Genomic DNA, 22,581 nt, shown 5'->3' with positions numbered 1-22,581 from the left:
GGTAATCCCCCAGCGCTTGTGTAGAGCACTACCTTGTAGAGTGTGTTTCGGATGATCTCGATGTTCATCTCATCCAGGTCCTGCTCTGAAATGCAGTCCTGGAAAAAAGCAGCTGGGGAAAAAAATGCAGGATCATGAAGAGTGGGCAAGAGGACTTTGCTTAGGAGAAAACTTTAAAGGGCAGAGGGCCCATCGGACCGGATACTGGGAGGGTATGCTCCCACCTAGCCTAAGCTATTGTCTTGGAAGTGGCAGAAGCAACACTCTGGGCTGCAGACTGACCTAAGCTTCTCCTGCCTCCTTGCTCCTAAAACTGATTTATAAAGGAGGCAGCCAGCCATAACATGATCTAATCGCTACTGGGACAGACCCAAGCTCAGACCATGCCAGAGACAGGCTTGCATAAGAGGCCGTGACACCCTCCCTTCTTGAGGGGCAGCTGTGGATCCCAGGGCTTGACGCCCACTTCTCGGCACTCCCTAGGAGGGCCTCAGGCCCATACTTGGAAAACCAGCATCCATCTCCTTAGGACAAGAAATGAGTTCCACAACTGGATGGGCATGAACTAGCAACCTAGGGGGCTGTGCTGAGCTGGAGGTTGAGGCTGGAGCAGGATCCTCCAGGAGAGTCTGTCTCTTCCTTAAAGATGGAGAAACCGAAGCCACTGACACCCCAGACCTAGTGCAGTCCATAGCAGAATAAGGCTAGTGCATAGGGCTCTGGCCTCTCACCCCAGGACCTAGTTTAGCTTAGAGCCCTGTGGTTCAACCCTCCAGTCTCCAAGGCAGGGAGAAGCCAGCAGTATCTGGGTGGAGCCCTGCAGGAAGCTGTTGGCTTCCCTCCTGTGCCTCACGGGCAGCCAGGCTCAAACTCCATGAGCTTAGCCATGCTCTGCATTCTGAGAAATCAGACCATTCAACAAAGTCAGGAGGCCTGGCCCAAAAAAGGCAAGAGGAAAGGAGAAGAACAAGGGGAGAGGAGAAGAATAGAGAGTGGGAGGGGGGAGTTGAGGGGGAAGATAAAGGTAAACAGCCTGGGCAAGCTTCACTTTCTGGCTCAGGGTCACCCCCGGGGATTTACCAACTCCACACTGAGGCACTGATACAGAGCCCGCTTGCCCATCTCCTCCCTCCTCCACCACAGTGGCTCACCCAGGGGCGTGTCCACCAGAATGGCATTGTAGAGCTCAGCAGGTGTCTGTGCAATGTTCACGGCCTCCATCTGCTCGAAGCTGCCTAGTGGGTGGCACTTTGGCACAAGCTCGGCAATAGAGCGCTGGTGCAGCGTGCCCGTGATGAGCAGGATGACATTGTCGATCATGTAGCTGTAACTAGAGAAGCAGCACAGCAGCCTGTCAGAGCTCACGGCACCCTGCCTCTGTCCGCACCAGCATGGGCCACCAGCCCCTCAACAGTATGTGCTGACTCCTGGGGGCTGCAGAAGAGCTCCACTGGCTCATCAACCTGCCTCTATGCCCCTTACTCCGGCACCAAGAGCACAGAACAGGCAGGGCCCATCCCTGCCCGTGAGGGACTAGGAAACCGGGAACTATCCTGCAGTGTGAAAAGTAGTCTAATAGGACATAGCGCCCCATGGGCACATGGAGGTGAAGCACACAGCCCAGCCTGGTGGTAGGATGGGGTCAGAACCCTGAGGGATAAAAGGACTTAGAAGGTGAGTGTTCTAGGAAGAGGGAAAAGTGTGTGCAGAGGCCTGGAGACACTGAGTGATGGATGTGTTTAAGGGGCTGAGCATGGTCAAGAGTGGCAGAAGGAGAGAAAGGGCGCTGCCACCAGCAGGACAATGCCGTCACCAGGCTGGAGTCTGGAGGCTGGTCCTGCAGGCCAGGCTGAAGGTCCTGACTTCATACTGAAGAACTAGGGATCCAGGTGCAGATGCAGGCAGGGAGCACTCTGACTGCTGGGTGGGGCTAGGGGAAGGGGGAGGGGAAGAAAGGAAGGGAGGAAAGGCTAAGGAGTGGGGTGAGGGGAAGCTTCTCCAAGGAAGGCCAGAGAGGAACCAGTGGGAGGGCCCCTGTGGAGTGAAGGGCAGGTAGACAGCTGCCCCATGAAGATGCACTCCAAAGAAGAACCATCCTCCTACTTAGGACCTGAGGCCAGGGCCAGCATCTGCCCCGAATGGATGGGAGGAGATCCAGAGACCCAGACAGGAGGCTGGGCTTGGGTCAGTCCCAGGCCGAGGCTCCCTTAGGTTGTCTACCCTGCATAAGGCCAGGCCTGGTTGGCAACACAGGCAGCAGAGGGAGCTGTGGAGCTGGGGAGGAAAGGGGCTGCTCAGTCCAGACTTGGCAAGGAGCAATGCTCTGGCTCCAAACAGCAAGGCACTGCTCCATAGGGGCTGGGGCAGAAAGTTCTGTGTAGTCCCCCATGTGGGGAGTGGGGTAAGTGGGCTCCAGACCCTAGTCAGACTGCAGTAGCTACAACTTTCCTCCAGCCTCTTACCAACAGTGAACTCAGGGCACAAGGGTATGGGGTGGGCCCCCAGGGCAGGGCAAGAGCTAGGGTGGAGGCAGCTTTCCTGAGTTGAGCACCAGACACAGGCCCTGCCCCAGCTTCTGGGTGGCCAAAGCTGGGTCTTGCCCTGTGAGAGTATCTTGCATGCCCAGTGCAGGGAAAACTCTTGTTGGAAATGGCCCTTATACCAAGGAAAGAAAAGGAGGGAGGTGGTGGTTCAGGGCCCCAGACCTTAGCTTAGAAGGCTGGTCTTTGGGGGAGCTTCCATAGCTCCCAGGAAGGGAGCAGGAGGAAGAAGCCTATCCCGGGCTGACCTCCCACCATGCCTCCCGCCTGCTGCACACTCCCCTAGCTCCGACCTGGCCCAGTACCCTGCTAGGACCTCTGCTCTCCTGGGCCTGGGCCAGGCAGCTGCCTTCTCTCTGCCCCCAATCCAGCTGGGCCAACTAAGATGTGCACTGGGAAGGGACAAAACCCCCTTACCAAACTGTGGGCTTCAAGCAGGGTCCATTTACAGCTGCAAGCCAGGATGTCCAAGTGGTCAGCCTTCTGTCCCCAACCCCATAGAGGCAGTGGAACAGAGGGACCTGAGAGAGAGCCCACCAGGGCTTTGTTTCTTGGGCTCCAACACCAGCCTGCATCTTCTCTACTCTGGACAGCACGTCCCTACTGCCCCTGATGCCTCCAGCTTTGCACGTGCTCCAGGACCCATGCTACACATCACCTCCCTGCAATGCTCCACCTGCCCCTCACCCAGCCCCAGTGCGGCTATCGTACTCCTGAGCCAGGCACAAAGGTTCCACCTACAAGCCCAAGAATGTTCTTTACACTCTCACAGCCCTTCCAACAGGGAGAAGAGCAGATCCCTTTAGATCACCCCATGTTATGTTATCCAAATGCTCCCACAACCACCAGCATTACCAACCCTATGGACAGAGGAGCTAAGGTGCAGAGAGGGCCTGCCACAGGCCCATACCACCTCATAAAGCAGAGGAGCTCGACATCCCAAGGTCAGTACCCATGTGCCTCTGCCCATATCCTGTGCCCTGGTCTATACTACTCACCTAGCTCTGTCTTCTCAGAGAGCAGTTTCCCCCTCCACACCCACAACTTGAAATCTGTTTAGGTTGGGGGTGGGCCCATGGGAGAGCCCTGTGGGTAGACACTGCCATTTGGCATTGCTGCTGTCCCTCCAGTAAGGTGGGACAGGCCAGTTATGATTCCCTTTACAGCCTTGACAGCAGACATGGGGGCTGATTGTGGCACCCCGACTGCTCCCAGCCTCTCTTGCTAGAAGCGCTGGCTGGACACTGGGGAAAATGCTGAGCTGAGTAAGGGCTGCTCACTACTGCCCCACCCAGCACCTTCCAAGAGCCTTTTCTAACCCAGGCTAGCCCAACCTTGGATGAACCTGCGCCAGGCCCAGTACTTTCCTGAAGAGAATACAAGGCTCACCCCAGAAGCAGCCTCTGCAGAGGTTAGGTCTGCCTGATTTGGCCCCTGCTTTTCTTCCCTGCCAAGTGAGGGCCAGAATCCTCTTTGCTGGGAGAAGGGAGGCAGACAGGCCTGGCAGAGATGGCACTGGCCCAGTTGTCTGCCTTTCCCCCCGGCCTTCAGCAGGCAGGGAAATCCGCCTCCTCCTTGTCTGGCTCAGCAGCTGCCTCCCTGCCCCAGAAAGCCACTCTACCATTCCTCCCCTCATTTGGCCTCAATAGGAGAGAATGAGGTTCCAGCTGGTCAACATCTCCCTCCAGAGGAAGACAGCTGGGGAACGGACAGCCAGCTGCCCGCCAGGCCAAGGAGGCCCTTGTGGGGTGGGGGTAGGGCGGGTCTGTACTTCGCTGTCCAGAAGCTCTCCCTCACCCTGTGCCTTTCAAGACTCAGCTTGGGTCCGTGGAAATCTGAGGTTGGAATTTAGGAAGCTACTTCCTCCAAGAAGCCTTCAGAGCCCCCAGTCAAGCCCTGCTCCTCTGCTGTACCCTTTGGTATCTCCTGCTGGAGCAGCACAGCTCACTTCCATGATCTGGACAAACAGCTCTAGAGGCTGGCCTGGCACTGGTGAGGAGGCCCTGATGAAGAGGTACTCCCCCGCCCACGTGTCCACTCGCATCTCTCCGCAGGGGTTACCACGCTGCTAGCGACAGTATCTGTGTTCAATCACATCTGTGTCCTTTAGAGCCCCACCCAGGGTAGAAAGTGGAAAACATCAGCCACACCCACCACCTCTCAAGACTTGGTTTCGGCTCTATGATCAGGATGACTGAGGTACAGCCCAAAGCAGAGCTAGTGAGGCTCTGACCTTCTCATCAAAATCTGGCCCCTCCCACCTGACTTGAGCCTCCTGGGCCTCAAGGAGCCCCTGTGGGCTCTCCCTACTTAGCATGCCCACTATTAGGTCAAGGAAAACAGTGTCAGTGCTGGTAGGAGCCAGGTATCCAGAGAGCATGGTTGGTCTAGAGTCCCAGCCTGCAGAGACCCTGCTATCAACTCAGAAATGGCGGCAAGAGGATCAGAGCACCGGCACAAGCTTCCACAGGAGGTGGTTGAGCTCTAGAAGGCCAGAATATGGAGGCCCAGGAAACCTGATGCCCCTCTGTGACCCAGGAGGACCCAAGGTTAGGACAACGTGTCCTGGGGAGAATGGAAGGTATGCTGACAAGCTTACTGGCACTTGAAGCCACTGTCCTCGAACAGAGCCTCCTTCCAGCTACCCACTCCAGGCTGATGCCACTGAGGACCCTGGCACAAGGGGAAAATAAGAGAGCTAAGCTCCCCCAGATGGTGCAGGTTACCCCCAACCAGGCTCTGCCGAAGGGCACCCGGGCTGCCCACTGGAGATGGCCCCCCTTCAGGAAGGCTCACTCATCCAAAGACAAAGGCCTTTTGGGTCTGCCTTTCCTAGGATTCCCCATCCCACAAGCAATTCACCCTGTTTTGTTTCTGGGGCAGATTTCTCCTATGGGAAGCCACCATGGGATGGGCCAGGACACGGTCCCCTCCCAGGCCCAAAACCTCTAACATCTCTATCCCAAGCCACACAGCAAGTCAGTGGCTGGGCCTGACAGGAACATGGCTCTCCTGAGCCTCCATCCTCTGAGCCCTGGATGTGAGGGAAGCCAGACTGATGCTCGGGAACACACCTGCCCAGAGGGAGGACAGTAACCAGCCCATGACCCGAGGCGGCCATGTTTGGCGCCATAGGTTTTGCAAATGGGTGTTGGTAGATGCCAGATGAGGCTGCCCACACCATGTCCAGGAAACTTCTCTGGCAGTGCTGGTCTTCAACTTTCCGTCCCACCATTGGGTATGTCCCGGATGGAGAGAGACAAGAGGTGTGTACAGGGTATGTCTTCTCAGAATGAACTGTCTCTGCTCCCTCTATCAGGAGACCCTGGTAAGGTGACATACCTCATGTTTTTGTTTTTGTTTTTGTTTTTAACTTTTCTTTTTCTCTCCCCTTCCCCTCCCCCCGCCCCAGTTGTCTGCTCTCTGTGTCCATTTGCTGTGTGTTCTTCTGTGACCGCTTCTCTCCTTATCAGCAGCACCAGGAATCTGTGTTTCCTTTTGTTGTGTCATCTTGTTGTGTCAGCTCTCTGTGTGTGTGGTGCCATTCCTGGGCAGGCTGCACTTTCTTTTGTGCTGGGTGGCTCTCCTTATTGGGCGCACTCCTTGTGCGTGGGCTTCCCTACGTGGGGACCCCTCTGCAAGGCAGGGCATTCCTTGCGCGCATCAGCACTGCACATGGGCCAGCTCCACACGGGTCAAGGAAGCCCGGGGTTTGAACCGCGGACCTCCCATGTGGTAGACAGATGCCCTAACCGCTGGGCCAAGTCCACTTCCCTCTCAGGTTAACGTCATAAAATTGGCCTAGGTCATCTCCAGACGGCATGACTAATGATGGTCTACTTCAAGGGGCTCTCCTTCGCTCAGGGTCTTTCTACCCATGCCGGGCAGTTGCCTCTCTCCTGCATGGCTTAACCCCACTTCTGTGAGCTACCTGTGGCCCCAGCTCCCTTCGTTGCAGCTATGGTGAGGCCTCTCCAGGCACTGTCCACACCAGCACTGACACCAATCCCACTGTGTCCATGCATCTCCCTCTGGGCACTGGGCTTGGCCCAGAGCAGGTGCTGTTCACGTGGGCTGGCTGAAGGCTGGCCAGAGCTATAGAACCACTGGACATTATCTCTCACAGGAGGACAGAGGAGGTCCTGACCAGCTTCTGTTTCTCTACCTTCAGTGACAGGGAACTCCTTACCTCTTGTGGAAGCCTGTTCCAGTCACCCTGGGGTAGTTCCAAAGGCAACTAAGAGACCCTCCAGGGATGGAGCTAAGTTGTCCCAACCTCCATTCCCAGCATTGTTGTCTGTGGGGAACAATGGTGTTGTCCCCTCAACTCTTCACCCCCAGGGTGGGATCTGTACTGGTGCTCCCACCATCCCAAGGACTGCATACTCTCCTCTCTGGTGATACTCCCCTGGACATCTCCAGGGTATCTTCCTCTCTTGGTGGGGAAGCACCACACCTGGAGGCTGGGGCACGGGGAAGGGGACAGAGCCATGGACTCCAGGAGTTGCTCAGTCTGGAATCCCACTTGCCCTTCCCCCAATTCTTCCCTTAAACACCTTTCCCCTCAGCCTCACTTCAGGGAAGCGAGGTGTGAGTCCAAGCCTGGGGAAGTTCCCCTGGCACAGACCCCTATGGAAGGCTTCAGCCCTTTCTGTAACACTCCTCATACTTGGGATGACCTGTTTTCTGTGGGGTTTTTTTCCCAACAATTTTATTTATTTACTTTTCAATAAGTTTAAATCCTTGAGGGGTACAGCATCACATGGATTCAGTGTCCAATGGCCTTAGTTGGAAGGTTGCTTCGAACCTTAGCACGAACCATGCCACTATTTCCATGAGCTCGAGTTACCTTTGCCCAGATTACTCTGGTTTTGTTAGGTTTGCCACCAGGAGTCACTGTGTTGTTTTTTGCTTTGTACATATAAGCACATCTCTTGCCCAAGTAGAATTCAGTTTCATCTCGGGCATAAACACCTTCAATTTTAAGAAGGGCTGTGTGCTCCCTCTGGTTCCAAAGCCCTCGCTTATAGCCAGCAAAAGTGGCTTTGGACCACAGCCTTCCAGACATATTTGCCGTTTTAGAAGTCCTATTCCCAGGCCTCCACAGGCTCCAAGGTGGTGGAAAGAGCTGGGATGACCTGTTGAGTGCCTTGAAACAGAGGGGAGAAGGTAGAGGAGGAAAAGTAGCCAGGGAGGTAGAAATTAAACCAGACAGACACCATGAGAGGAAAGAAACTGTGGGAGGGGGTGTGAGGGGAGTGGCTAAGCAAGAGCCTGGAAACCTTGGTCACATGGAGGTCAGGGTGATGTTAGTAAACACTTTGTGGCAGAGTGACAGGACTGCTGGAAGCAGACTGGGGGTTCAAAGGATGAGAGGGAGGTGAGAGAACAGACTGAAAGTAAAAGTTTGGGTCCCAGGAGACAGTTTTTAAAGCTATAAGAGATCTGAGTTGGTCTGGATGCTATGGGACTCTGGAAGGAAAGGTGGCTATGTAGGTAAGAGCGCAAATGAGTGGCTGCCCAGGGTCCTGAGGGGGCAGGGAGGGGCCCCAAAACATGGACAGAAGAATCCAAGAGAAGGGGAGGTGCCTCTGCCATTGGAATGGGTTGGGAGGGTGCAGATGCAGTGCTGGGAAGTGCACTGGCTCCTACTGTCTCTGTGGAGGAAGAGGTGGTCCACCTGGAGGGAAGTTGGGGGTGGAAAAGGATGGTGTTTAAGATTGGAAGGTGGTCTTCCCATCCTTGGTGGGGGCAGCATAGTGCCGAGAAGGGAGAGCAAGAGGCCAGCTGGGCAGTGACAAGTTGAGGCCAGCTGAAATGGTGAGCGTGCATGTCTGGCAGCAGGGGTGACCCAGCCAGCAGCCGGCTTCCTCAGCTTTGCTCCTGCCAGTGGAGGCAGGGGAGGGTGGCTCCAAGCTGGAGGCTGCTGGGATTCCTCTAGGGCTGGGGAGCTGCCAGCCAGGCAGGACCACAAGACAAATGGCCAAGAGAACTGTGGAAGATGGCAGAAGAGTGTTTGAATGATGGACTTGGAAACCTCAGCTGGGAAGGGATGGAAATGAAGATACAAAGGGAGCATGGCCCAGTGTCCTGCTGAGTCTGGAACCCAAGTCCTGCAAGGGATGGAGAGTGGGATGGGGGCCCTGAAGACTGTGGGTAGAGAAGAGGTGCCTAACTCAGCAATTTCAGGAGTGGAGCAGTTCCAGGTGGTGACATGGCCTTCACCAGCCATCTGTGGGGGTGGCTGAAGTGGAGAGCAGAGGAGCGGGTCACTGACGAGGTCATGGAACGAGCAGCCACTGGCTTGGGCAGGCTGACACGTGGCTGCTGAGCTCTTCCTGAGTGAGGGCAAGAGTGAGGTGGGCGGGAAGACTGTGAGCCACAATCATCCATGAATGGAAGGGGTGGGGAAGTGGTGGACTTGGACAGCCTGCCACAGAATGGAGCTTGGCTGCTTTAAGCGCATTTGGTGCTTGCAGCCAACCTCCAGTAAAGAGCTGGCGCTTCTGCAGCATCAGTCATGGTCAGAGCCCTCTCTGGTTTCATAGCCTAGCGGGCTGAGACTGAGATTATGAAGGCACCAAGACAGGCCAGGGCTAGCTGCACAGGAAGGCCAACAAGCAGGCAGCAGGATGGATGACACCTGCCCTCTGACCAACGGCTTGGCATCAGGCCTCTGCCAGCCAGTCTCACTGGCAAAGCCAGAACATTCACCAGGAAGGTGAAGGAACCTTACGCAAACAAGTCACAGGTCAAGGCTGGGCTCTGGCAATAAACTCACTGCTTCCTGATATGTCCTCAGCTCTGGCCTTGTGATGGGGGTATACTGGCCCAAGTCAAGGGTCAACTGACAGAGACAGATGTGGCTGCTGCAGAGAGACCCCAATGTGGCAGCCCATGATACTTTATCTCAGGCCCCCCTTGCCAGCAGGACCATGTTGACTGGACCCTGACCTCGGCCAGGGCAGTGCAAGGATGGGCCCAGCCAGGACAGCCTGGAGATCTCCATGGAAGGCCTGTGGCTGGGGGTAGGCTGGCTTCCCAGCCTTCAGGTGACCCGGCCCATGGTTATCGCCAGATCATGGAGTCCTTCTGGCTGCAGTTCCCAAGATCTTGTGCAAGTGGTTAATCCCTACTGGGGTGGGAAGCAGGCCAGGCAGCAGGCATCTAGCCCTGTCTCTGTGGGGACAAGTGGGATAGTTTCCCAAGTCCCCAGGAGGAGGGTGGGGACACTATAATAAGAGAATGGTTAAAGCTAAGCAGTACCCAGAGGTTCACCTGGAAATGCTTCCCCACAACACACATAACTCCGCCAATGCAGAGCACATGCTTAGGAAGCAGCTACCGATACTCCCTCAACTCACAACCTGTGTGGGAGGAGCCACAAGGGAAGGGGCAATCTCTTCGGACACCAGGTCCTGCTCATGGTTCTTGGGCCATCCCTACAGGGGGTCCTCGCTACCTCCATTTCCAGAGGCACACACAGCGAGCAGAGGCTGCCCCTCCGAGTGCCCTACCTGCATCTGCAGGCCCCAGCAGCCTTTCCTCTGCTGAGCTGCTCCAGGAGTTTGGTGAAGACAGGGCTACACTGAGGTGACAGACAATGGGGAAGCTTGGGCAGCCAAGGGTCACAGGCATAGGGGCCTGTCTGCCTGGGGTCCTAGGGACCAGTGCCAGAGCTGGGAAAGGCAGCCAGGCATTTGGACAGAGCCAGCAGGCCTAAATGGCCCATCCTAAGAACTGGGCTCCTCAGAGGTCTGCCTATCCCCTGACCTCTGGCCCAGGCATGGGGGATGAGGGCCTGGTGAGTGCTCATTGTGTGTACTGTAGGGTGAGTGAGGAAAAAAGGTTTCCGTCTCCCCTGGTTCTCCCACCCTTATCTCTGTGACACCAAGGGTGCTGGAAAAGAAAATTTATCTAGCATCCAGTGTGGGACACTCTTGCCTGCCCACTGGGTTCCCAACCAGGAGTGAAGTTGCTGGTGATCCTGCTTTATGGGAGGGAACCTTGGGGGTCCAGGGATGCTGAATGACTGGCTCTGTCACACAGCACAAGAGGACACTGGAGGCAGTGTTCCAAGGACAGAGGCACCAAGGCAGCTGGCCTGATCCATACTGGGGCCAGCTTCTGCAAGCAGAGCTGTCCTGCCCAAGTGGGAGAGAATGGCGCTATAGGGCACACTCACGTAATGAAGTCCAGGAAGCTGGCGAGTGGCTCATAGGCATGGTTCCTCATGTGGCGGAACTCCACCACCATCTTCTCCTTGAGCCGATCATCGATGACCGACACTGTCAGAGGTGATGCTTCATTGGCCAGGAAGTTGCCATAGTCAGTACTCTGCAGATGCAGCTTCAGGTCTGAAACCCAAGAGTGGGGGATGAGGGCTGGACTCACTGAGCCACCCTGAGGGTCCCAAGCCCCCATCCCCAACCCAAACCTAGGCCCCATCCTCTCCCCTGCAGTCATGTCCTCTAACATGCTGACGTCCTGCCCGCCTCCACTTCTCTGTTGGCTCTAGGCCTATTGCAGAGAAGCCAGGCAAAGGTCCTGGAGGTGCCCCAGGTCCTTGGGCCATGAGACAGTACCCTAGGCCCCAAGATCCAAGCACAAATAGAACCACCGCTCCCCAGGATGGCAAGGCCAGGGAAGCCTGAGCCAAGCTCTCAAGGTGTCACTCACAACCCACAGCCTCTGAGGATGTTCTACATACTAGTTCTAGGATGTCCCTAACCTACAGCAGAATGAGACATGGGTGCTTGCAGGAACAAGCCAACAGAGCCCCAGGCAGATACAAAGCTTAGGAAGTAAAGGAGAGGCCAAAAGCTATGGGAGTACAGGGCGGGGAAGGCCCAAGACAGGATTGGGAGGACAAAAATGGCTCAGCAAAGGGTTGGGATATAAAGATATAAAGGGAACAGGCAGCAGGATAGCACCAGTGAAGAGTGGCCTGGAGGGCAAGTGAGTGGAGGGAGGAGGAGATGAGACTGAACTCAGCACGGAGGCTGAGAAGGGGTGAGTCAAGGGTGTGTGTTCGTGCCTGTGCGCACCAGCCCAAGAGCCAAGGCTGGCTTCTGCTGCCTGGAGACTGGCGGGATGATAGAAGGGGACATACTTGTGACCATTTCCACAAAACCTCCTGACCAAGTCCTCCCTTTGTGTCCTTGGGGCCCAGAGGGCTGTGCTATGCTGGGCTGCTTGGTGGGGAAGGGAGTGAGGCACAGAGTTCCTCCATAGGCTTAGGGGCTGGCCTTCTACAGAAGAGACTTCCCTCCTAAGGAGAGACAAAAGAAAAGTGAAGGGGGAGGGGGAATGCAAGCCGCCAGAGAGGACTACCATGCATCTCTGGATGGATGGGTGGCAGGCTGGGAGCCAGGGCTGGAATGCAGAGTTCTGGGCCAGACTGTCTGGTGAGAGAGCTGCCGGCCCAAACCTGTCTGTTTATCCACCTGCCACTGCAGCCAGCCCACAGCCCATCTCAGGTCATGGAGAAGACTTCTTCTCCAGGTCACAACCTGAGCCAGATGCACACTGAGGGCAGCAGGTCAAAACCCAGTCCTCTCAGCAGGGCATATTTATGTCTCCAGGACAGTAAGTCCAGGCCCTGAACTCTAGTAGCCCCAACCTCCAGATTCCTTCCGCCAAAAGCATCCAGGGCCAGGCCTCCCCAGGGCATGCTTGCACACCTGCCAGCCCTTCTGAGCTCTGGCACACACTGCGGGAAGGCTTCCCCAAGCACTGTCACCTCCCACTTGGGATCCTCACGAGCTCTTCAGCAGTGTGAAACTTTCTCTGCCCCAGCCTCAGCCTCTGCTCCACATGGCTTCTCTCCCTGAGAAGGCTAGTTCAACAACTTCTCCATTGCCAACTACCCTTTCGCCTTTCCAGCCTCCAGTGACTCTCCATCCAATACCCAGCACTAGTCAGGTGGGACTCAATACCCCAACCTGAAAAGGGGAAACTAAGACCTACTCTTGCAGTATACTCAGCCCCATGCCAGGACCACCCCATGTGCTCAGCCTCACTGCCAGCCAGGCTCATCTCACAGGCTCTGAACTGACAAGTCAGAGGGAGCGTGGAACTTATCCAGAGTCTCACAGCCAGGGCTTAGAGAGGCTAGGATATGGGTCAGGCCTGGTGAAGTCTGTCCCCAACTCTGGTCTCCTCTCCTCCCACTTACCCTGCACCTCCTTGACACAGGATGGGCTTTTCAGATAAAGATCCAGATGCCTAGGCAGGCTGGGGTCCTCTCTTTAGTCCCAGAATAGCAGGTGTGTGGCAGAATGGGGGAAAAGGTCCCTCAGGGGCAACCTGGACTGCTAGCCTGGCAGAGCCCTGGACCGTCAAGACTCAGGCCCCTCTGGCATCAGTCATGGCACCAGCCATTCCTTGAGAATTTAGTAATGTGTGCACGAGTGAGGGAGGTGAAGCGAAGGGGGGGACTCTCCTTTGCATCCCCTGCCCCTGGGGCTTGGCACGGACCTTGCAGCAAACACCCCTGTGCCTTGGCTGCTGTGTTCTGCTGACACAGCATCTGGGGAAGCCACGGCTCTGAGCTCTGCTGGAACGCGGGCAGCGGGTGGTTTCTGCTGGGGTTTGTCAGATCAGAGCAAACCCGGGAGACTCTACCAAGAATCCTGCCCAAGGCTGGAGGAGTCTTCCTTACCAGGAAACTCATTTTAAAGCCTCCAGGGACGATGTCAAAGGGCCATTCCAGACCACTCTCCCTGGCCTAGCCCCACTTCTCCCTGTGACTCAGGGAGACTGGGACAGCCTGCCAGCCAAGGAGGCGACTTGGAGAGAGACAGGCTAGCCAATCCCTCAGCTCGCCCATGAGGGGGCCACAAAAGGGCTTCTGAACCAGCCCTGACCCTGTTCAAGAAACCTGGCGCCCAGGCCATCCTCAGCACCAAGCCCTTTAGACAGTCCTCAAGTGCTGGTGCAAGGCCAGGTAGGACCCCCTCCAGGATCCTCCCCATTCCCCACCCCCAACCCACCATCCCCCCACCCGTTTCCTGTTCACTCTGAAGAGTGGGGGTGGGAGTGGGGGCAGGGGAGAGGTGATTAGGGGCCAGATCTGAGCACAGGAGAGGCCTGGAACTCATTGAGAGCTTCATGGGAGACCTGGCCACCCGGCCCAGGCCCAGCCCCTGAGGGCAGCCGAGGACGAAGGCAGGGGCTCTGGGACGGCACAGGCCAGTTCTGCTCTGTGCCCAGGGCTCAGCAGCCTGGCAGCCTCAGTGACAGCCCCTGAGAGCCTCAGACACGGCTGCCTGAGGCATGAGCAATGTTCTGGTTAGCACTGACTCGGGGGACTGCTCTGGTCTACCCACAAGCCCAGCTGTCTACCCCAAATCCTCTCATCTGTGGCCCAGCACCAGGAATGTCTGGCCAGCTTAGGATCTCTCATAGTAATAGACCTCCTCAGAGGCTGCTTTCTCATGTCCAAGAAGATGCTGCTGCTATCAGGAAGTTCTCTCTACAGTCTGACCCAAATCCCTCCTGAGAGAAAGCTTGACCAACTCAATTTCCCAGTGTCTCCAGCCTTCCCTCAGAGCTTTGGGGCTTGCTCCTCAGCACCCTTCACCCCACCTTCTCTGCTTTTCAGTGCTGGCAAGAGCTGCTGGGCCAGATTCTGGTCTTTGATGTTCTGGTGACTCAACCCTATCTCCTGTCATGACCCAGGCCTTTTACTACCATGGTGCCACAGGTGTCCTAGATAGAAATTCTTGAAAAGCAGGAAGCAAGGCTGCTTGCTAAGGTCCAGCTGGAGAGGCTGGGCTGGGAGGACACAGACCCAGCCTGAAAAGCCAGAGTCCTTACCCTTCCTCCTCCACAGGGCAGCACTGTCCACTTTGAGATGGCCTGTGTCAAAGACCATCAGCTCAGCTCCGGCAGGGCCCAGCTGAGCTCGCTGAGGGTACCCGAGCCAGGCTGCAGACCCAACACCCACTTGGCATGGCTGCTCCTCCCGGCGCTGATCAGGCCCTAGTAGACTCAAGCTGGCCCCACAACTTCCAGCTGAATCCTTGCCCCCTGCCTATCCCGCATCCTAGGTCCCCTGGGCCAGGATCGTTCAGCAGTATGGATAACGACCCCAGCCCAGTCTAGCAGGGGGGAATGGGATGCCTTCACCCTGACCAGTGCTCCCTGCTCTCCGAGGGTGTGTGGACTTGGCAGCCAAGCCTCCTTGGGAGGTGGCAGCTAGGCAGCTTCTATCCACCCCCAACTCCTGAAATCTTTTTCAGATCCTGGCAGCCCTGAAGTAATCTTTCAACCCCCCCAGAGTTCCCAGGGGCAGGTAGCATCTCTGTGGCTCCTCCCCAATCCCCGAGGAGGCAGGAAGGGAGGGTTCTCACCCAAGCCAGGAGGTTGATCCCACTCTACCCCAGGGGCCAGCAGGCACAGAGGCAGCCCCTGGCCCAGCACACAAGGCAAGGCAGCCCCCTGCTCTCGTCTTGCCCATGGCCCCACAGCCCACAGAGGGGCCCTGCTGGCCAGCTGGCCACAACACAGTGCAAGAGGACAGTGTGTTCCCAGACTTCACTTCTGCTTTTCCAGAGGTCACTCAACGATGCTCTCCTGGGGAGCTCAGGGGTTTTCAGGAATTGTGGCTGGTTGAGTAAAACCAGATGTGAGAACATGCTCCCTGGAGCCTAGTGTGCCTACCCGGCCACTCCCCTCAAGGGTGGCAGGACCTCACAGCTGCTCTGCCATGCCCCCCGAGCCCAGGTGAGGGCTCTGCTTTGAAGGGGCTGGGCCTGGGCTCTGTTCTGCAGTGCTTGTTCTGCCCCAGAGGCACTCCAATGCCAGGGGCTCAAAGCAAAAGAACTCAGACAGACAGACAGATGTGGAAAGATGGCCCAATCACAGCCACCCTACCCCCACTACCACCCCCACAAATGTGCTGTGCCTGAACCTCCTCCCCCAGCTCTGGGAGTGAGACCTCTTCTTCATATCAGCTCCAAAGCAGATGTGCCCACTGGCTGGCTAGCTCTGCAGGTTTGAGTGCCACATCTGGAACATCCAGAGTGGAAGCCACAGTATGGAAACCATTAACCCTGGGCTTCCCTGGAGCCTGCAGCAGAGACTGAGTATCCTCTTCAGCCCCTAGGCCTCTACCAGGGCCCATCACAGACTCCCCATAAACCTCATGTAACTGAATGATTAGCCCCGAGTTTCAACTCTTTCCTACTAAATGTCAGTTCTTCCTCTCCTCCCGAGGTGCCAGCTGCCGTTCTCCACCCAGAGCCTTGGCAATGCCCTTCCTTCAGGCCAAGGTGTCTATGGCCCCTCACCACTGGCCAGTGCACACCTATCCATTACTTACTGGCCTGACTGCTCTGCAGATTCACGATATCAGATCACTGATTTAGGGGCATCACTCCTCAGGTGGGCAGCAGAGAGAACCTAGGCTTTGGAGCCCCAGGACCTGGATTCAAATTCTGTCCCATAGCTTAGCCCTGAGTAGCTGGTGGAATCTCACTGGACCCAGGGTCCTGGTTAGTCACCTGGCAAGAGGGCCTGCAGAGCTAGTCTCCCAGGGTGCCATAGGACTTGAACAGACAGAGGCAGCGGTATATAGCACACAGAGAGCACTCAGAGAGCACACCATAATCCATGTCTTTTGCCAGAGAGAATCACCCAGAGCTTCCCAGTTAACACCCTCAGCCCATCAGACAGCCTCTGTTCTCCACTCCAGGCTGTTGCTCGGGATGTCCTCCAAAGTCCTCCACCTCCACAGAATGCCCCTGCCCGTTGCTCCTGGGCTCTGTCCCCCCTCTGTTCTACCCCCTACTCTGGCATGTCCTCCTTCCCACCATAGTGGTAGCTGGGGGACTTGTGAAGCATGGGCATGCAAACACACCTGGCCCACCCTGCTCTCTCCCGGAGGAGGAACAGGGCTGGCTCAGGATCTGGGACTCCTGTCCCCAGGCCCATGTCTCTCCTCACCTAACAAGCTAAATCATACAGAGCTCTGGGCAGCCCCAGGGACCTGTTCAGACAGAGGTTAAGAACCAGCTCTCTGCTCTATCCACTACACCCACTGCCCTGAGCTGCAACCCTGGGGGCCTCACAGGCAGGAACAGGCACGAGATGTAGCCAAGGGCAGTTCTTGCTCCATGGGAAGCCCCGGGGCTGGCGGGCCAGCAGTCTTGGGAAGAACCTGGAGTCTACTGCTGGCACGGCCACATGCAAGTTACTGGGTTTCAGTTGGCACAAGGCAGAGCTCCTGCAGGGAGAGGACAGTGAGTTCTCCTTCCTTGGTCCCTAGACTGGCATTTTGTTTCATGCAGGAGGCCTTTCAGTGAGGTGAGGTATTTGCATCAGGGGGATGGGGCTTGTACTTGGAGGGGGGCCACTGGCCCCACCCACCAGCATCAACAGACAGAGGGATCAAATGGAGGGTCACTCCCTATGTCCAGGAGGCAGCAGGATTCCTGCCCCGGTTTACCACCCCTCCAGGACAGGTGGCAGGTGGTGGCAGAGCCACTTTTAATTACCCTCATGCTCTCAGGAACACCCCGTCCCTGTGGCTGGAAGAATAAAAGCATCTCTCACATACCATGAGGAAGTCAACCCATCCAACAGGCAGGAGGGTGCCAGGTAGGCGACAGTCCTGTGTGCCAAAGGGAGGGGCAGAACTAGTTACTGCTGCACCCAGGGCAAGTTCCAAGATTTTCTCCTGTGATTGAGCAGAGATCCGCCTGGACACCCCCTTAAAGGCCACCCCACCCAGGCCCTAAGGCCACACAAGACTGGCATGTCCTAAGAAACGGCCTGGAGGACAGCCTCCCTGTGTTCTCCAGCCACAGCCCAGCCTGAGAATTGGATTCCCTTCCTCAACCTGGGAGGCAAAAGGCCACTTACCCCTCTGTGGCTTGCTCTGAACTTGAACAAGCTCTTCTCCAGGTTTGTCAACATAGTTGTAGAACCTGCAGGTTAGAGTGGATTCAGGGCGGCAAGGAGGAGCTACTTTTCATTTTCCCAAAGATCTGAGTTTACCTGGGAGTAAGTGAGAGAGAAGTAAAGTGTTCTGGCCTGGCCAGGTGCCAGGCAGCCCAGGGAAGGTCAGCTGTGGCAGTGACCTGTACTCAAAAGCTGGCCCATGCCCAAGTCTGGCTCTCAGGTCCTCTGGCCTACAATGCCTGAGTGATCCTATCAGGCTCCTGTTCTACACACACAGTCCTCTGGAGGAAGGATGCTAAAGAAAGCTGGGGCTGGCTTGGGTAGGGGTGGAGAGAAGCTGTAGGGCTAGAGGCTGCTGTTCTCAGAGACTAAGACAGGTCAGGCTGGATTCTGGCTGGAGCATCCTGCCAGCTCCATGGTGTACAGAGCCAAAGGAGGTCCAAAGTAGAGGGAATACTCATTTTGTTTAGACCTAGGTCCTGTGGATGGGCTCATGGGACCAGGCCTCATTTGGGGCTGCATGAAGCCCTATTGCCAGCAGTCCAAGAGCAGAGCTGACACCCTGCAGAGCCAGGTGGCTTGGGCCAGGGAGAAAGTTGGCCGGAACAGTAACCAGCCAGGTTGGTCCTGTGGAGCCCCATCAGGCCTCCTCACCTACCCTGCTTTTCAGCCCTCCCCCTGGCTGCTCTGCTCAAGGGGCCTGGTGGGACATGAAGCAGAAGCACCAGCAGACTGAGGATGATCAGTCCCATGGACCTGGGCCAGCCCCTCAGAGGGAGATTGGCACCTGCTTGGGGGTCCTCATAGCAAAGTTGGACCGAAATGATGGAAGGCACTAAGGTCATGGAATCTGGGCCAGGCCTGAAGAACAACCCCAGAATCCTCTGTTACCCTAGGCCTTGCCACATGGTATCAAGCTTCGAGTTTAAGGGTTGGGAGTGGGGAATACAAATGAGCTGCAACCCATGACAGGGCAAGCTCAGGACCCAGAAGCAAGGCCTCTTTCCCCTGGACCCCCTTTCCAAGTTGGGGGCCAGCCGAGCATAGAGGCACAGTCCTCTTGAGCAAATGAAGGAATAAATGTGTAGAAGAATCAAAGACTATAGAGTGACTTGATAGGAAGAGCCAAGACAGGTGTTAGGAGACCAGAAACAAGCCCCTGCCCTGAACTGGGACCCAAACAAGAAGGCTGGGTAAATTTATCTTTAGGGACCTGTCTAGTTCTGACACTATTCTACCCTGATCAGGCCCAGGCTGTGCTGACTCCCTACAACTCCAACCCCTGAGGGCCACCCAGGGGCTCGGGGTGAGACCACTGGCCTGGGTATCCATGGAAGTCCAGAGCAGCTGCAGCAGGACTGATGGCAGGTACACAAGAGGCCATGGGGCTGTGGAGCTTCTGAGTAGCTGTGAGCAGGGCAGGGGGCCGGCAGGGAAGGATATCTTGCAGCCCCAAGGACACCACAAATGACTTCTCAGAGGGGAAAGCCCCATTCATCAGCCTAACATAAAGCCTCGGCTGAGGTCAAGGCCTGAAAACTAGTGACAAGGGGGACAAGGTCTGGGAAAGTGCCCAGGGCCAGGCCGGAGTTAGCCAGAAAAGCAGTACCCAAGGTCCCAATCAGGGCTGTTCCTCCACACACCCCTTCCCCCTGCCCCTAGCCTGCCAGCCCATCCTCAGGACCACCCATGTTCATACAGGGACGGCCCCAGCCCAGCCCCTGGAGCATTCCTCCACAGCTCTTTGCAGGAGCTGCATGCAGGGCACTGGAGGAGGCCAGGAAGAGCAGGCTCCAGACTGGCTGCCAGGAGTCCTGGTCCAGGCTACTCAATAAAAAACAGCAGCCTCATCTATTAAGTGGCCCTTTGGGGACTTGATTTTCTTGCCTCTAAAGGAGAAGGAAGGCCAACACTCCAGAGCAGGATGTTGATTTTAAAAGAAAAGACAAGGAGTAGATGTTGGATGAGACAGATGCCCTGAGAGGCCAAAGGAAAGGCTCACGGTGGGAGAGGAGAGCCATCCATCACCTGACAACAACCCCATTCCCAGCTTGACTGTGTGGACCTAAAGGGCTTATATGGAATTCAAGGTGCCCAGGAAGGGTCACCATCACCCAGCACACATGTACCAGTGTATGTGCCACATGCACACCTATGATCCCCCAAAGTGCCCGAGGAGGCTGGGAGGAGTGTAGTCTACCTCAGGGGTAAACTGTGGCAGAACAAGAGTGAAGACTCCCTGAGGAAGGCATGTGCTGCCAGGAGTCTGGGCAGCCTTAGGCTCCAACTTGGAGACCCCAAGACCCTTAGGTTCATGGCTGGCACACTATGCTGTAGCTGCCGCTCTGACTCCAAGAGCTGCCAGCACAACCCAGGTGGGGTTAAAAGAGGACAGCTCAGTGGTCAAGGCTGAAGCAGCCTGCACTGGCACAAGGGTAGAGGGCATCAGGAAAATCTCCTGGAAGTCCCCTTCCCAACCCAGGAAGCAGAGTCTCCAGGAGCTAGGGTAGGTAGTAAGAGATGAATAGACAGGAGACAGTGAGCCTCAAGCCCTAATCTGAAAAAGCCAAGTGGGACTATTTGGGTGGGAAAACCAGGGCCCATGCAGAGCCCCTAGGGGCAGTGGCCAGGTATGGGCAGAGACTGAGCAGAGGAGCAACAGTTTGGCTGTTTGGCCCAGCCACACCCCCTTCCCAAGCATCTGGCAGCCGAGTGGTCCTGGTGCACCCTCTTGTGACCAAAGGGAGGATGACAAAGCCACGACCAGCTCTGGTAGGAAGCGGGAGCTCCAGCTCCAGATCTAGATCTCTCTCAACACATCCCTCCAGTCTAATCACTGCCTCAGACTTCTGGTTTGCATCTCCCCCCAGCCATCAAGTCCTGGGGTAATGGGGCTGGAGGCACCCATAGAGTCATGTAGGAATGTGTCATAAGGAACAGGGAACAGGCCTGAGATGGAAACCAGCCCGGGAGACCCAAAACGGAGACCAGGTGGGCCTGCGTCCTGTTGTGAGGACCTGGTCTATCCCACAGCAGTGAATGCAGGGCCTTCCTGAGGGGTGCAGTTGAAGAGGATGTGGAGGGAAGCTCAGGCCGCTTCAGCACCCCTCTGTACTCTTGTTCTCCAGCTCAGCCAGACCTTCCCAAGTCTTCAACCGCTCCCTGCTCCCTTGTCTCCACTGCCTAGTGCTGGGTCAAGTAAAAGCAAGTGCTTAATAACCCAGAAACAGGACCATCTGTGACATGGTGTACCTCTCCCAGGAGAGGGGCCCCAGCTTTTCCACCCCTGCCCCCAGAGCCTAGTACCTGCGAGTATCAATGAAGAGTTGTCACCCATCCAGTCATACAAATCTCTACCGAGCATCCACTCTGGCTGGGCACTGTGCTGTTTGATCCTAATAGCTTGCAAGAAGGTGATTTCCATTTCATTTTATAATGAGCAAATTAACTTTAAGGGGTTAAGTCACAAGCCCAGAGCCACAAAGCTGGCCAAGAAGGGAACCATGGTGTCCCTGATGAGTGACCACAAAGAGAACTCAAAAATGTCCCAGGGAGTAGATGTGGCTCAAGTGGTTGAGCACCTGCTCCCCAAATGGGTTTAGTTCCCAGTGCCTCCTAAGGAAAACAGAAATAAACAACAAGCAAAAACAAATGTAGGGGCGCTCAACTGGTAGAGTGTCCACCTACCATATGGGGGGTTCCAGGGTTCGAGACCCAGGGCTGACCCATGTGGTAAGCTAGACCATGCACAGAGCTGCCACGCACAAGGAGTGCTGTGCCACGCAGGGGTACCCCCGCGTGGGGATGTCCCACGCGCAAGGAGTGTGCCACACAGGGGCGCCCCCGCGTGGGCGTGTCCCTTGCACAAGGAGTGTGCCCTGAAAGAGAGCTGCCCTGCATGAAAAAAAACGCAGCCCGCCCAGGAATGGCGCCGCATACACGGAGAGCTGACTCAGCAAGATGACGCAACAAAAAAGAGATGCAGTTTCCTGGTGCCACCGAGGGTGCAAGTGGACATAGAACATGCAGCGAAAGAACACAGAGAGCAGGCAATGGGGGGAAGGGGAGAGAAAGAAATAAAAATAAATCTTTAAAAAAACAAATGTAAAAACAAACTCAGGAGAACCAATGTGGCTCAGTGGTTGAGCACTGGCTTCCCACATAAGGTCCCTGATACCTAAAAAAAAACTGTCCTAGTAACCTAACCTTAGGTCCTGGCCCTGAGCAGGCTCAGATGACTTCAAGAAAGACCACTGCATCATATCCTTGCACCATTCTCTTTTGACACAAACCTCCTAACAAGCCAGAGTGGGCTGACTGCTCAGCTCAAAGCACAGGAAGGGCTACAAGTTAGGAACAGGGCCTTGGTGCTTGACCACAGTAGAAGGGTGAATGGTTGGCCTGAGAGGTGGCCAGGGACAGTACTGTTGGAGGCCTTCGGGGACAGTGGCTATGGCCCATCTCGTTTCAAGTCCAACAGACTTGATGTAGGAGAGGTGCTACCCTGCTCACTGTGTGTCACTTAAGAAAGCAGGGAAGTGAGACTAGTACATTCCAGAAGGGTTTGGGACAAAATGTTTAAAATAAAGCACTGGGAAGAACGGATGAAGCTCAGTAGTTGAGTGACTGCCTCCTATGTATGAGGTCATGGGAGGGAGGAAGGAAGGAACTGTGTCCTGCCCTCTCTGCCATCCTGGACCCAGAAAGCCTTCACAGGCTCTGGATGGCTGGCATTTGCCTACAATGAGATCCTCAGAAGACCCTAAGCATAGGGTCAGTCAATGGCACCACTTCAGAAACCAGGCCCAAGAAATCACAGTGTAAATCCAAGAGGAGGTGGATGCTATCACCCTCCACAGCAAGTTCTGACACGGCCTCCTGAGGTAGGATTTGTGAAACAAGGGTTATCAGTTCCTGTGTGGACTGTCAGTGACTTGACTATAAACAGCTTCCCAGATAAAATCAGACTAAAGCACATATTAGTGCAAGATGTACTCAATAAAGGGAAAACAGGAAAAGGGGATTTGGAGGGGGAGACAAAGCAAAGAGCTAAAACTGGCCAGGGGAGATGTAAGCAGGGGTGCTAGAAGGGGGCAGTGTGCTGTATCTGGCCAGGGGCCCTGGGGCTCCAGCC

At 55.9% G+C, this 22,581-nt stretch overlaps 1 protein-coding gene across 1 annotated transcript in view; it reads right to left on the bottom strand.

The window, feature by feature from the left end:
* The window catches only part of ATP6V0D1 (ATPase H+ transporting V0 subunit d1), a 39,918-nt gene that overhangs the window by 4,517 nt on the left and 12,820 nt on the right, over positions 1-22,581 (bottom strand). The window contains exons 2-4 of the mRNA XM_058279855.2: positions 10,726-10,897; positions 1,152-1,330; positions 33-112 (exon numbers count right to left, since the gene is read on the bottom strand). Coding sequence (XP_058135838.1) covers positions 33-112; positions 1,152-1,330; positions 10,726-10,897 — 431 coding nt within the window. The remainder of the gene's footprint in view (positions 1-32; positions 113-1,151; positions 1,331-10,725; positions 10,898-22,581) is intronic.

Source organism: Dasypus novemcinctus, chromosome 18 (genome assembly GCF_030445035.2).
Source record: "Dasypus novemcinctus isolate mDasNov1 chromosome 18, mDasNov1.1.hap2, whole genome shotgun sequence".
Taxonomy (NCBI): domain Eukaryota; kingdom Metazoa; phylum Chordata; class Mammalia; order Cingulata; family Dasypodidae; genus Dasypus; species Dasypus novemcinctus.
This window is presented reverse-complemented; position numbering and strand designations above follow the sequence as displayed.